The sequence below is a fragment of the Meriones unguiculatus genome, chromosome 7, assembly GCF_030254825.1.
Source record: "Meriones unguiculatus strain TT.TT164.6M chromosome 7, Bangor_MerUng_6.1, whole genome shotgun sequence".
Classification (NCBI taxonomy): Eukaryota; Metazoa; Chordata; class Mammalia; order Rodentia; family Muridae; genus Meriones; species Meriones unguiculatus.
In genome coordinates this window covers 16429804-16445551 of record NC_083355.1, presented here as the reverse complement: position 1 = coordinate 16445551, position 15748 = coordinate 16429804, and the positions used below count along the sequence as shown (strand labels likewise).

General features: G+C 51.3%; 1 protein-coding gene across 2 annotated transcripts in view; it reads left to right on the top strand.

Moving 5' to 3' along the window:
• Mrc2 (mannose receptor C type 2) overlaps positions 1-15748 on the top strand; it is a 54673-nt gene that overhangs the window by 20536 nt on the left and 18389 nt on the right. For both annotated transcript variants that reach the window (XM_021645579.2, XM_021645580.2), the window contains exons 2-6: positions 10439-10840; positions 13081-13254; positions 13418-13582; positions 13821-13934; positions 14385-14528. In XM_021645579.2, coding sequence (XP_021501254.1) covers positions 10439-10840; positions 13081-13254; positions 13418-13582; positions 13821-13934; positions 14385-14528 — 999 coding nt within the window. The remainder of the gene's footprint in view (positions 1-10438; positions 10841-13080; positions 13255-13417; positions 13583-13820; positions 13935-14384; positions 14529-15748) is intronic.

Genomic DNA, 15748 nt, shown 5'->3' with positions numbered 1-15748 from the left:
ACTGTGTGCCTCGATGGAAAGGGATGGCTCTATCCCCTAGCCTGGGGTTAAGGTGTCTCCAGGTACCTGGGCAGAGTCTAGCAGAGGGGATGTTGGATGAACTGCTGGGTCCCCGGGTTGGCCCCTAGGCAGGGCGGAGCTGGCAGCTTCTGCTGACTCAGGGACATTTCCAGGCCTGGCCTTTAAGGCCAATTGAAAACAGCTGCTTCTCTTGGCTGGCAGCCCTGTGGCCAGCCTCAGGCCCTCCCTGGGATGACCCCCTCACCTCTGCCTCTGTGTGACCTGGGGAGGGGAATAATAAGAGACAGACTGAAGGGCTGAAGGCCACCCTGCAATGTCCTCTTTAGGTCTTCTCTCCCTCCTACCCCGTGAAGTCGCCAATTCTGTAAGAGCTAAGCCATATGGTCGCTGGGCCCCCAGTTTCAGATTCCAGTGTCTGGCCTCCGCTCCTGCAGTACCCCAACTTGGAACACCCTCCTGTCCTCGCCTCTGCTCACGCCTTCAGGGTTTCACTGCGCATGCCTTTCCTTCACCAGAGATTTCCCGAGAGGCTGTTACATGCTAGGTACGGTGCTAGAATTAGCTTCTCGGCTGCTTCAGCCGTGATGTCTTCAGCTTGTCATGGAGAGCAGCAGATTATCCGAGGGCTCAGACCTCTACTGGGTCTGCTCTGGAGGAATCTGGAAAGCTGCAGGGGCGGAGAGGAGGGTTTCTGTGGAGAAATAAAAGCTGCATTCAGCCCTTCCACCTCCCTTTCCACCCCCCCACTCCCCCCACGCTGGGGGACTTCAGCAGAGCATTCTGCATATGTGGGAAGGGAAGGTGACTTTGACAAGACAGACATCTCTTTGGTCAGGGCACACTGCTTTACAACTCATTTTGCGGGGCCTGGAGAGATGGCTCAGGGCTTCAGAGCACTGTCTGCTCTTCCAGAGGACCTGGGTTCAATTCCCAGCACCCTCATGGCGGCTCACAACTGTTTGTAAATGCAGTTCCAAGGGACCTGACACCCTCACACCAATGCACGTAAAACCAAATAAATTAAGAAAAAACAAACAACAAAACACTTTCCTCTGTGCATGGGAATAAATTTCCACGGCAATGTCCCAGATGTGCTGGAAGGGTGGACTGGAGTGTTTTTTCCTGGTGAGTGGTCTCTCTGGTGTCTGTGGCGGTACCGGAGAAATTGCTATTATACTCCGGTTACCTGGAAAGCCCTTTTCCGCCCAGCACCATCCTTCCAACCATGCAGTATAAATTTGGGTTGGCCTGTAGCTTTCTCATAGATTGCTTCAGGGTGTCCATCTCTCCAGCTTCCCTGTCAACAGCTCGAGGGCAGAGGCCGTGTCATCTCACTTGTGTTTAATTTCCCTTCCAACAGGCTTGTGTCATCAGCACGGGGCGAGAGGGCTGGCAGGCGGGTGGGAACAACCAGAAGGGTGGTCAGGAGAACACACTGGGAATCCAGCCTCCCCTGAAAGGATCCACATGCCACGGCGGCCTCGGACACAGGTCTGGCAAAGCAGAGCTTCCCAGAGAGTAAGGAAAATAAATGGTGACGTGGGCGCTGGTGCCAAGGATTCTTTTGATTACCAGAACAGAAGCACAAACACAGACAGGCTCAACACGGAGCGGGGCTGTGACTCAGTGTCAGAGTGCTTGCTCAGGGTGCAAAGCCCTGGCAAAAAAAGAGAAGGAGCAGACGTGATTCCGAGTGACTCACAGGATGGAGGGCTAGGACAGCCACGGGGGCTCAGGGATGGAGACTGTGTGCCCAGTGTCACGGGGACGGCACTCTGTCTCCTTCCAGTGTTCAGCTCTGTTCCTTTCTGTGTTACCCCTTCAGGATAGGAAACGTGGCTGCTGGCAGCACCCCTCTGGAAACCTTTGCAGAAAGAAAACTGTCTTTATTCTAGGGGCATTCTCTGATTGGCCTCGTTTGAGTTTTGTGTTAGCTACGTCATGGTGGCCAGGGGGATTGGATACTGAGTGCCTGTGTGTGTGTGTGTGTGTGTGTGTGTTGCCTGCAACTGAGCACAGGACTATGTACTTGCTGAGCAACTTACAAACATAGTTACATCCCTGGTTCTGAAATTCCTAACAAACCTCACATCTAACCAATGCCTAGTACACAGGTCACTGACGACTTTTATGTACTTACTCATTCATAAATACGTAGTGAGCTGCAACTTGACAGGTAGCCCTGCTCCAGAAGTGAGACAAGGGGTCCCTTTGTCCCGGGCAGGACCTCTGAGATCCTAGTAAGCGCAGGGGACTGGAATCTCTGAGATGGGGCACTTTCGCTCCGTGCACTGGCACACACCACCCGGGTGTGTGAGTGTGCTTGGGTGTGAATGAGGCTGGGGGGTCCCTTTGGGGGACATTAGGCCTCCACGCTTGAGTCCCCTCCTGCCTGCTCCATATGAGCTTGGTGAGAACACAGAGAGCTAGGAGCAGTTCTCAGCAAGCCCACATCCCCTTCTCTCCCCAACCAGCACTTTCTGCTCTACCGAGGCTGTGTCCCTGCCCTCTCTCCAAGAGCCCTGGCCTCCTGGCTTGGCTGAGTCTCCAGTAGTCTCCTCAGGAATTCTCTCCACCTCTCCTTTGTTCTCTAGCTTTCCCCAGGTCTTTGTTCCTCATCGGGACCAGTTTTCAGTCACTAACACAGCAGCTCAGGACCTGCGTTCTTCCCGTCTGCCCCTAGATCCTTCCAGTGGCTTCAGACCCTGAGAAGGCAACAGATCTCTCTCGTACACCCAGCCAGACACCTGGAACTTAAGGGCTTGTTTGTTCAAAGTCGGCATCTTTCTCTAACTGGATTACAAATCCCAAGAAGGCGAAGACAGTGGTGGGTGCTAGGAATTTTCATGGGAAAGCTCTGTGAGCCTAAGCAAGCACTCCAAGAGATTAGGTGGATTTGATCCCAGGTCTCAGGTGGTCACAGGAGGCCTTCAGCTCTGACAGGGGGAACCTAGATGCTGAAAGGGACTGCTATCCCAGCCCTTCTCTGGGTTTCAGTTTTCTCATCTGTCAAGCGAAACGGGCTTGGGGTGGTCTCTGCCAACTGGTATGGACCTCATTCGGTCTTCCCACTTGACATTTATTATCACCGTTTCAGGGCTGAGCTGTGGATTATCTGGCTGAGAACAAGATTCTCTCCCACTGGAAGTCCGCACCAGCCAGAGGTTTTGAACCCTTTTATCCAGGCCTATCTTTGAAAAACATCTATAAAAACAAGAAATATTTTCTGCCTTTTTCCGGGCCCAGGCCCTTTCCTTAACCCCTGCTAAGCTCACTTTCATTTACTGCTGTCTTCCCTGGAGTGGAGTTTTACAGAAGAAAATAGCCAAACCCGGGGATTGTGATGATGGTTTGGTGGGACAGAGACCTTGCTCTGCAAACGTGAGGGCCTCAGTTCAATCTCCTGTGTTTATGAAACAAAACCAAACAAAGCAAACCGCCAGCTCAGGCTGCGTGTGCACCTGTAACCCCATCACTGTGGGGCAGGGACAGGAGGAGCCTGCAGCTCCTTGGTTGCCAGTCCAGCTGGCCCAGTGAGAGCCTCTGTCTCAAGGGAATAGAGCAGAGATCAACGAAGCAGCATGTTGGCCTCTAAACAGGGCATATGGGTTCATGGACCCACATACATGACGAGCATACATCATCGCGCGCGCACACACGCGCGCACACACACACACACACACACACACACACACACACACACACGAGCTCACACAAGGATACTCAACCTTAAAGGAAGATTGAGTAGGTCCGGGTCAAATCCTGGGTCCAGTTATATTTCTCTGCTCCAGAAATAGAGGGTCATTTGAACAGTTAGTAAGGTTATAAACAACAGAAGTTTGTTTGGTCCCAGACTGGGAGGCAAAGAAGTCACAGGTCAAGAAGCCAACAGTTTCAGTGTCTGGTGAGGCTAGGTCCTCCCACACAGCCGTCGTCTCATGGTTACATCATGGGTTGGAAGGGTGGGGATACTCACGTAGCTCGGGTTGGCTTTGAACTCCAGGATGCAGCCAAGGATGACCCTGAGCTGACACTCCCTTACTCCCACCCTCTGCTTGGTGGTGGTGCCATGGCAGGCACGCACCTGCCCCGCCTGATCCGTGCAGTGCTGAGGAGTGAGTCCTGCGTGCTAGGCAAGCCCTCTGCCAGCAGAGCTACACCCCAGCCCCCAGGGAGTCCTTCTGAGGGCATGAATCCTACTTAATTAATGTATGACTCCAGTCACCTCAGCACTCCCTCGAGTCCCACACCCTAACCCCATCATCCCCGGGGTGAAGATTTCAAAATAGACGCGTAGGGGAAGGCTACGAGTACTCAGAGGAGAAAGAAAGGGGCGGGTTAAGCCTGGAGAACTCAGTAATAGGAAGTTTAACTGTGGCGGCCACTCAGGTGGCATTTCAGGAAGCTCATGTGCATTTTGCCAGAGAGGACCCCCTCCACACACACACACACTGTCAGGAGAGAGGGCAGGGCCCATCAAACCTCCCATCGAGGTAACTTGACAGGTGCATCCCTGCACATTAGACAGGGAACAGAAAGGCAGGCCGATTGGCTGTTGTTCTGACCTAGGTATGAGATTCAGGCAAGCGTGCACTTGTTACCTGGCTAAGCACTGCTGTGTGTCAGCCGTAGTAATGGAGAAGACACAGCAAGCCCTCGGGACCTGAGAAGCAAGAGGGGAGAGAAGAAAATGCATAGAGCTTGTGGGACAGTAAGGTCTGCTTCTAGAAATGGTAGGCCAGCTTATTTAAGTCTAACTCTACGACCAAGAATGTGTAGAGACTAAGGATAAAATACGATATGTGACAGTCTGGAGGCACTAGAGAAGAACTGAGACCGGACAGATGTAGAGAGGGGGAAATATCTGAAAACAAAAAGCAAGGTGGGTGATCTAGATGGCTTAGCTGGTAGGGATGCCTGCCGCCAAGCCTGGAGATCCGAGTTCAATCCCCAGATCCAAACGATGGAGGTAGAGAACTGACTCCCTGCATCCTGTGCATGCATGGACACACACACACACACACACACACACACACACACACACACACACAAACAGAGGTTGCAAATGTTAAAATGTAATAAAAGAAAGACTTTTTTGTTTGTGTTTAGAGACAGGGTTTCTCTGTGTAGTCCTGGATGTCCTGGACTCACTTTGTAGACCAGGCTGGCCTCAAACTTGAAGAGATCTGCCTGCCTCTGCCTCCCTATGTGCTGGGATTACAGGCATGCAGAAAGTATATTCTTTTTTTAAAATTTTACATGAGAGTTCTATCTGCAGGTCACCTGCGTGCCAGAAGAGGGCATCAGACCCAAGTACAGATGGTTGTGAGCCACCATGTGGTTGTTGGGAATTGAACTCAGGACCTCTAGAAGAGGAGACAGAGCTCTTAACCGCTGAGCCATCTGTCCAGCTTCAAGAAAGTATATTCTTAAAAAGAAAAGAAAACTAGGCGAGTGGTGTGTTGAGTAACTTTTCCCCGAGCACACTGCCGAGCTTGAGGGACTGACAGGGGCTGCAGAGACAGAGAAATGAGTTTGGGGTAACTAAAAAGGCTACAGGTCATCAAGGAAGATTCTAGGAAGGAAGCACAGGATTTCTTTTGGACCTCTTCAACCCTGCCCCCCCCCCTTGTGGTTCCTGAGTTGAGCATATGTGGGGAGAGGCCCAGATCCCCACGTCGAGACAGAAACCTCGGCTGGAGGCAGGCAGAAGTTGAAGTTCCATGGTCCAAGGCTAAGGCAGGGTACATCCTAAGAGTTAAGCCTGAAACCTAGCTTCCACAGGATCCAAGTGATTCACGGTGGACGTGACTGCCTGTCAAACAGAACTCGACATCCTTGATAGAAAGATATGAAAACATCCCCTTCCCTGTGGTACACCGTCCACCAGACCCAACGTGCAATAGAACCCCCGTGGTGGCTGACGTGTAATGAAACTGAGTAGACATGGGGACTGGAGCAGTGGCTCAGCTGCTAAAGAGCATTTGCTACTCCCCCAGAGGACCCAGGTTTGGTTCCCAGCACCCACATGGCAGCTCACAACCGTAATGCCAGCTTTTTGGGATCCAGCGCCCCCTTCTGGCATCCTTAGGCACTGCATGCATGTGGTGTACATACATACACTCAGGTACACAGTAAATAAACAAATCTAGGAAAATTGGTAGATGTTATCCACAATGTCTAGTAAACAGTAAAAAGTGCCAGATAATGTAGGGATCAGATTCGAAGGTAACTCAGATTGAGGGGAGGGGGGAAGTCAAAAGTAAATATTACAAGGAAAATTATAATCAAACCACAAAATAGAGGACATCTGTGGTTTATTAGATTAGAGAGGGTCTCTAAGAATATAATTTTTGTTTTGTTTTTTGAGACAGGGTTTCTCTGTGTAGCTCTGGCTGTTTTGGAACTTGTTTTGTAGACCAGGATGGCCTCAAACTCAAGAGATCCGCCTGCCTTTGCCTCCCGAATACTGGGGTCAGAGGTGTGCACCACCACCATCTAGCAATATAATTTTTTCTTGTCTTCTGAAATGTGAATTGTTGGGTGGAGGAAACATCACAAAGGCCTTGCAACTGGGAATGGCTAAATGGGGTGAGGAAGTCAGTGCAGCTTGCGGAAGAGAACTGGCGAGATCCGAGCTCACACAGGCCATATGGCTTCTGTGTACAGAAAGTCATCACTCAGATGTTTACATGCTTCTGAAGAGGAGGGTTGTCGTAGTTAAGGTTTCTATTGCTGAGGTGAAGCACCATGACCAAGGCAACCTGGGGAGGAAAGGGTTTATTTGGCTTCTGCTTCCATATCACTGTTCATCCCTGAAGGAAGTCAGGGCAGGGCCTTGGAGGCAGGAGCTGATGCAGAGGCTGTGGATGGATGCTGCTTATTGACTTTCACCCCGTGGCTTGCTCAGCAGGCTTTCCACAAAGCAGGCTTTCCACAAAGGGCAGGGCCCTCCCCCATCAAGCACTTACTGAGAAAATACCCTACAGGCTTGCCTATAGCCCGATCTTCTGGAGGCATTTTCTCAGGTGAACCTCTCTTCTCCCAGATGACTTGCCTTATGTCAGGTTGCCCTAAAACTAGACAGCACAGTAGGACTTAGTGGCATCCATTCTTGTGGCCCCTAGAAAGGAGATTGGACTTTATTTGAAAAATGATGAATTGTTTTTTTGAAGGAATTTAAGCAAGCCATTGCTTCTTTTTCTATTATTACTATGAGGTTATCTCTCTCTCTCTCTCTCTCTCTCTCTCTCTCTCTCTCTCTCTCTGTGTGTGTGTGTGTGTGTGTGTGTGTGTGTACTTGTGCACATGGGTACAGGTGTATGTGAGTAAGGAGGTCAGAGGTCAAGTACCATCCCACGTCTTCCTCAGTTCCTCTCCACCTTAGTGTTTTTGAGCCTAGCTCTCTTACTCAACCTGGAGCTCACCAGTTGGCTAGCCTGGCTGGCCACTGAGCCTCAGGATCCCCCTGCCTCTGTGCTCCCCACTCCTCAGCTCTAGGGTCACAGGTGTGGGCCACCATGCCCAGCGTTTCCTCAGGTGCTGGGGGTGTAAAGTCAGATCCTTGTGCCTGCCGGCAAATGCTATTCGCTGAGCCCTCTGCCTGGCCTCTCACTTTTCTGTATGTGCGGTGCTGGGAATTTAACCCTCATGTGAGTTGGGCACTCCGCTGCTGAGGTGCACCCCAGGCCTTCATTTCAAATATCTAAAAGCCAATGATATGTCACGTGGTTAGCTTTGTGTGCAGACATTTCAGTTTTATGGTGCATTATTAATATTTTTTCTCATAATATATTTATTAATATTGATGAAAGCTCTCTTTGTACTAGGGAATCAACTCCTTGCCTCTAAGAAGTTACATGTAGTTTTATAATTTGATTTCTCTCTTTGTTTTCAGAGAGAAGGTCTTCTGTAGCCCAGACTGGCCTTGCGCTCACTGTGTGTAGCCAAGACCAACCTTACATTCCTGCTCCTCTTCCCTCCACTTCCCAAGTGCTGGGATCACAGTCCCATGTCACCACACCAGCCATCCTTTGAGTTTGACTTTGCTTTTGACATTTATCTTGCCATGAAAAAAAAATGATATTTCATGGAACCCGTCCCTTTTCCTTATGGCCTTCAATGCTCTGATATTATTTTAAGTGGTTTAAAAAAATTATTTTTTTCTCGAATACATTTACACCTTTGGAAGAGCATTCTGGCTGCTCATTGCAAATGGACTCTAGAGGGTTGAAAAGACCAACACAGGAGCTGCAAGAATGGGGGGTTTGAACTGAAGAGACTGAGTCCAAATTGCAACTCCATCTTTGACCATCTTTGGGACTACAGTTATCAAATCCCTTCTCTCTCCTTCGCCTCTAACTCATAGACACTGACTGTCTCCCGGACCCAGACCTGCTCTGCCTGTGTATCAATTATCCTCTCTAACCTCTGCAGCACTCTGCAGTGAAGAACTCCGTCAGAAAGAGGTTAGGCTCGCACCCAAGCTGCGTACACACTCATTAACAAGTTATCCTGAAGCGCTAGTGTCATGCCGTCCTAGTCTCTGTTTCTATTGCTGCTATAAAGTGCCCTGATAAAAGCAATTTACCGGAAAGTTCTTCACCCACAGTTCCGGACTACTGTCAATCATTGCAGGGAACTCAGGGCGGCGGGAACTTCAGGCAGCTAGTTACAGGATTAATGCTTGCTTGCCCTGAGCTCGGCCTCTCCGCTCTCCTATGGAATGGTACCACCCAATGTGGGCGGCCTTCCCGTTTAAATTACTGTAATCAAGATAATCCCCCCATGGACGCTCACAGAGGTCGACCTGATCAGATGGGCCCTCACTGATACTCTCCTCGGTTGGTTCTAGATGGTGTCAGAGTGACATTTCAAACTAACCATCACACTGGTGGCTACAAAAGTTCTCTGCAGGCTGGAATGTGCAGTAAGTGTGTATTGTGTGCAAAGATGGCAGCCTGAGCACAAGAGGAGGGTAGTGAAATGTGAGTGTCTGAGAGATCCTGGTTTGTTTACTGTCTGGGGACACTGTAAGTCACTTTGTGTTTCATTCATTCATTCATCTATTTATTTATATGTATATGAGTGCTCTAGCTGCATGTACACCTGCAGGCCAGAAGAGGGCATCAGATCACATTATTGATAATTGTGAGCCACCATGTGGTTGCTGGGAATCGAACTCAGAACCTCTGAAAGAGCAGACAGTGTTCTTAACCTCAGAGCCATCTCTCCAGCGCTCCCCACCAGCTTTGTGTTTTTAAGCCTTAGTCTATCCTCTCTTTTATTTTTTTTCCTTCTCTCTCGTCTCCCTTCAGATGCCATTTACATATTATAACACTTATCCATTCACAATGTAGTTCATTAGGTTTTAGAATATTCTCATGATAATTTTACTCTAAAGCATTTTCATCATTCCTCCTACCCATGAAACACCTTAAAAAAAAATTTTTTTTAAAGCAACCATTTCCTATTCCTATATACCAGACCCGTAGGCTGCCACTAATTTACTTTCTGTTTTTACCCATTCCAGCTTTGTATTTTGATCTGAAACTGTTCTTGGGGTGGATTGGATTCCCCTGTGTCTTCCTCACAGGGGTGTGCTCTCCAAGGAAGTAGGTTAGAAGATGCAAGATGGAGGAAACTAGAGGACTTAATTGCACTGACTTAAAAAACAAAACAAAACAAAACAAAAACCCAGACAATCAACCCACAGCATTCAAGAGTTATTGGGGTGTGTGAGTCTTTCAGTATGGAGGAGGAGTGGATCAGAAGGAAGGAAAATCTGGAAGGAAAAGGATGGGCTCAGTGAAGTTGAGTCTAATGTCAACACCTCTACCCAGCCCTGTAAGGGATTCTGGCAGATACAATCCTCCCTTGTCCCGTTGGGGACATGCCAAGAACCCCAGTGCAGGCCTGAGGCCATAGTTAGTGCCAGACCCGAAACACAATGTGTTTTCCCTATAAATGTGTGCCTGTGATAAGGTTTAATAAAGTTTAATTGGGCATAGTGAGAAATTAATGATAAGGAAATGGGACAATTATAAAAATACCATAATGATGGTTATTTAAAATGCAGGGGTTCTTTAATTCTAGAGTTCTTCGTTTTAGATCTTTGGACAGCAGTTGTCAAAAGGTAAATGAAGAAAATGAAACCACAGATAAAGGGCCTGTGTGTACAGAGCATTGGATATGCTGGTAGAGAGTTAGGTTTGACTTTAGAGTTGGGCAGAGGCCTGGATCTGGCTTTCAGGCGGCACGGGGCTGAACAGGAATGGGTTATGCCACCTCTGGGCACAGGGACATAGCAGTGAAGACCAAGTGATTTAACACAAGACAAGTGCTGGGCAATGGTCAGTGTTTGTAGGCCAGTCACCAAGGCCACGGTGTGATGACTCCTTCCTGCCTTTCCTTCCAGAGCCCGATGTCTTCCTCATCTTCAGCCAGGGCATGCAGGGCTGCCTGGAGGCCCAGGGCGTGCAGGTCCGAATCGCTCCAGCCTGCAATGCCAGCCTCCCCGCCCAGCGCTGGAAGTGGGTCTCTCGGAATCGACTCTTCAACCTTGGTGCCATGCAGTGCCTGGGCACAGGCTGGCCGGTCGCCAACGCCACGGTTTCCCTGGGCATGTATGAATGTGACCGAGAGGCTTTGAGTCTTCGCTGGCATTGCCGCACGCTGGGGGACCAGTTGTCCCTGCTTCTGGGGGCCCGAGCTGGCAACGCATCGAAGCCTGGCGCCCTTGAGCGGGGTGACCAGTCCCGCAGCGGCCAGTGGACCGTCTACGGCACTGAGGAAGACCTGTGTGCCCGGCCGTACTATGGTGAGGGGCTGCTTGTCAGCAAGAGGCACCACAGGAACAGGCCTCGACTGCTGTGGATGCCTGACAGTCACTGTCTAATAGGAAGACATTTTAAATAATCAGGACAATTGACTGCAAAGGGTTTAATTTACCTTTTTTTTTTTTTAATCAAAACTAGAGGCTGGGGAGATAGATGGCTCAGTCAGTCAAGTGCTTGTCACAGAAGCCCGAGGACCCAGGCTAAACCCCAGAGTCTGCATAAAAAAGGACATATATATGTAGGGTAACATGCTTATCATCTCAGCACTGGGAAGCAGAGACAGGAACATCCCTGTGCTTCAGGGCTAGCCAGCCTGGCTGACTCTGTAAGTCCTTGGCTAATGAGAGAACCCAAGGTGCGCCGGGCGGTGCCGGCACACTTTTAATCCCAGTGCTCGGAGGCAGAGGCAGGCAGGTGTCTTGAGTTTGGGGCCAGTCTGGTCTACAGAGTGAGTTCCAGGGGTGACACAGAGAAACCCTGTCTCAGAAAACAAACAGAAAGAAAGAAAGAGAAAGAAGGAATGAAGGAACGAAGGAAAGAAGGAAGGAAAGACCCTACCTAGATAACTCAAAGGGGGGGGGGGAAGATCAGAAACAGACATTGCCAAGAAAATTATAATCCCATGAAACAGGGATAGCTGGTTTCTTGGGAGATTAGAGAGGGTCTTTCTGAAGATGTGACCTTTTTCACCTGACATATAAGTTGTCAGGCGGAGGAGACGGTGCAAAGGTCTTGAGGCTGGAAATAACCGAACAGGGACGTGGAGGTTGGCGCTGTCATCTAGCTTCCAAATGCACACGCGTGCACATGAATACGTATCCGCATACATGTAGGCACCCACGCATGCGTGTGCACACACATAAAATTAAAACTTTGGTGCCAGCAAGGTGGCTCAGTGGGTAGAGGTGCCTGCTGCCTGAGGCCTCCAAGCTGGACGTAGAGAAATAACTCCTCATAGTTGTCCTTTATCACTCTCTCTCTCACACACACACACTCACAAATAAACGGATAAATACATGCGACAGAAATGTAAAGATTAAAAAGCAGAAATGAAGAGAATTTCAAAATTAGCTTGCACCATCCCACAAAGTGACGGAGGACATGAAAGGCACGGATCCTCCCTAGGCCCAGGGAAAGTGGCATGATGACAGGAGTGGCTGTGGGGAGTAATCTGATTTTTCTGGAAAAAGGCTAACACGATAAAGAGGATTGCGCTGAGCCTCGAGTGTGCCGAGCCCAGCTAGAGGCCTTAGGGAATGCTGCTGAGTAAGATTTGGAAGCGCCTCAGGCAGGCGCTGTGGCTCGGCGGTGGAGGCAGGAGGGCCAAGGCTAGCCTTGACTACACAGTGCATTGGAGGCCAGCCTGGGCTGAGTCTCAAAGACAAGAGACAGGAGGAGGGGGGCTACAAGCATTTTGAACTGAGAGGAGACAGGAAAAGGGGTCCAGTGAGCCACTCCTAAGCTGCGCTAGTTATGATGACAGCAGATGCGTGGCATCTGGGCTGGTGAGATGGCCCAGTGAGCCCGACAGTTTGAGTTCAGTCTCCGGGACCCCATCGTGGAAGGAGAGAACCATCTCCCGAAGTTGTCCTCTGACCTTTATATGTTAGATATCTCCTCCCCTAAATAAACTGCAGTCAATTTTTAAAAATCCCAATAGCGTATTCAAATAACGAATTAAGAGGATTTAAGGTTAATGCTGCTTATAAAAATGAATAGCCTGAGGTTGAAGGTCTCCCCCCTTCCCAGATCTCTCAGGAGAGGTCCCTCGTCAACACCACCAGGTTTTACAGATGATTAGTGGGGATCTTCGTCACTCAAGGGCTGGTGACCAGATCTGTCTTTGGAATTCTTTCCTGGAAGGATAACCGTGTTCTGTTTAGGGACAGCCCCGAACCTTGGTTAGGTGGTGAGCTGGCTCAGCCCCCCCATGCGGCTGGAAAGACATGGAATTGGGAAGGCCTTTTCTCACCTAGTGGGGGTGTGCAGGAGGCCTGTCCCATGCTCCTCTGCGGCTGTCTCTGCTGCAAGAGTTGGTTCTCTATTTAAAGCTGTTTCTGGTGCCGTTGCCTCCCCGCCCCCCCCAGACTCCTCAGGCCCCTGCCCGCTCCCATACTCCCAGTCTCCTGGGTTAATATAGGGGGTCTTTCCCTGGGTGTGAGGGAAGCAGGCCTGCGGAGGTCCAGGCATGGCCCCAAGGCATGGCTCTCTTCTCCTGTAGAGGTCTACACCATCCAGGGAAACTCCCACGGAAAGCCCTGTACCATCCCCTTCAAGTACGACAACCAGTGGTTCCATGGCTGCACCAGCACGGGCCGGGAAGATGGACATCTGTGGTGCGCCACCACCCAGGACTATGGCAAAGATGAGCGCTGGGGATTCTGCCCCATCAAGAGTGAGGAGCAGACGGGGTGGGAGGGCCCCTGGAGGGAGGCTGGGGGTGAGGAGCAGGGAGCTGGGGTAGGCTGAGAGGGAGAAGTTGCCCCTCCTCCTCCTCCTCCTCCTCCGCCTGCGTGGGAGTTGGGGAGGGACCCATGGCCCATCTGCGGTGGTGGCAGGTAATGACTGTGAGACGTTCTGGGACAAAGACCAGCTGACTGACAGCTGTTACCAGTTCAACTTCCAATCCACACTGTCCTGGAGGGAGGCCTGGGCCAGCTGCGAGCAGCAGGGCGCAGACCTGCTGAGCATCACTGAGATCCACGAGCAGACCTACATCAACGGTGAGGGCAAGGGCGGGCCCCCGCGGCAGAGGTCTGACCTATGCTGGGGGATGGGGACGGCAGCAAGTCTGAAATGAGCCCCTCCTCCCGCCACCAGGCAGGAAGTCCCCCCCACCTCACGCCTCCCCCCAACCCCGTCCTTCCCCCACCTTGCACCTCATCTCCTGCCCCCGTCCTCCGCCTGGCTTGGGAGGGGTGGTAGGGGATCCCCTTTCTCAGTGAGCGCTCTTTCTGCCAGGACTCCTCACCGGCTACAGCTCCACACTGTGGATTGGCTTGAATGACTTGGACACCAGCGGAGGCTGGCAGTGGTCAGACAACTCGCCCCTCAAGTACCTCAACTGGGAGAGTGGTGAGGCATGGGGACCCCCTGGGCATTTGGCTTCCTCCAACCCTACTCTAGAGGTAGAGGTCTGGGTTTCCGCCTCCCCCCAGAATAGGCCTGTGGAGTAGTTAGTGTGAGCTGGGAACTGTTTGCCTCCTTCTCAGATGAGCCCAGTGTAGGGCTTGGTGCGTGGACCCAGATTCACTCCCTATTCACAGCTTTTAGACGACACAGCTGCCTCCATGTGCCCAGGGCCAGGGAGATAAGGGCTTAAGTACACATTGCTGATTAGGGGGTTCGGGGTGACATGAGCCCAGGCTAGAAAGCAGGGTGACCCCGGGGTGGAATGTGGCCTTCTAGGGCCAGGGCAGACATCCCAGGGAGTGGAGGGCGAGGGGAGGCCCTGAAGAGAGCTTGGGAGCCACGCAGTCTGAGCTTCCCTCTCCTGGGGTGCTGGCACCCTGCCTGCCCCCACAGATCAGCCGGACAACCCAGGGGAGGAGAACTGCGGCGTGATTCGCACCGAGTCCTCAGGCGGCTGGCAGAACCATGACTGCAGCATCGCCTTGCCTTATGTTTGTAAGAAGAAGCCCAATGCCACAGCGGAGCCAGTTCAGCCAGGTGAGCTGGGGTCGCGAAGGGCTAGGGCCGGCGGGGTCACAGCCCGATTCAGCCTTTTCTTGTTCTCTACAGACACAGAGTGACTCTGATCCTCTCTATTATTATTATTGATTAATTATTATTATTCATTATTAATAATTAATTATTCTGGAAAACTGGAATGTGCCATTCATTCGCGGGGTGAACATTCTGTTGAAAACTGTGTTATAGGCTCCTTGGTCTCCAGTCTAGCCTGCTTGTTAAGTTACAGGCCAGCGAGAGACTTACAAAAAAAAAATGGTGCATGACCCCTAAAGAAAACCCAAGGTTGTCTTCTGGCCTCCACGCGCAAGTATGTGCACCGAGGCAGAGAGGGCTGTGGGAGGGGAGCCGTTCCGGCCCCTGGGAGCTGTGGGTGCCTGCAGCACCGAGGGCTGGAGCCTTGCAGTTGAGAGGGAACCAGACACTGGCCCAGCAGCACCTGGAGGCCTGCTAGCAGAGCAGACTGGGAGGACCCACCCGGATTAACTGAATCAGAACCTGCACTTAACAAAGACAGCCCTCTCCCCCGGGTGATTCTTAAGCAGGGCGTTTGATGTGCGGCAGGTTGCAGCCGGTCTCTGAAGTCTGAGTGGGGCTGGGTAGCCCATGGGAAGCTTCTGGAGGCTTTTGAGCCTGGGAGTGTCTTGCTCGAAGGTGTGATTGAAGGAGATAAATCTGAGGGCCTCCTGGGAGAGATGGAGAGTGGGGTGATGGACGGGATCTGCTTTGGGGACCGCCCTTTCCCGGCATGTGGCCCTGGCTCATGCTGCTCTCTGAGGTGTAGAATCCTTGCTTGCAGACGGAACACGGATGCATTCCCTCCTGCAAAGTTCTTTGTAGAGCTGGAGCCCTGGGCTGGCCTGGCTGGAGGAGTCTCTCTATGGCCGGCTTTTGCCAGTGTAAGCTGGAGGGGCCTACGGTTTATGCTTAATACAGATTTTTGACAGAGAAAAGATGTATGCCCACGGAAACCTCTGAGGAACCTTTCCCCTCTGTCTCATGTGGGGGGCCCTCCTCTAGCCACGAGGACCGGAACACAAGTCTGTGGCTTGGATTTGCCTCCTCTGCCCTCATTCGCCGCCCCCTCCCCTCAGCTGTTTGCAGGAGGCCTGTTCAAAGTGACGGGACAAGTCCTGTGTTCTCGTTATGAAGGACGTGTCATTTCCAAAGCAGGGGCCCCATTTCCAGAGGATCCTTTC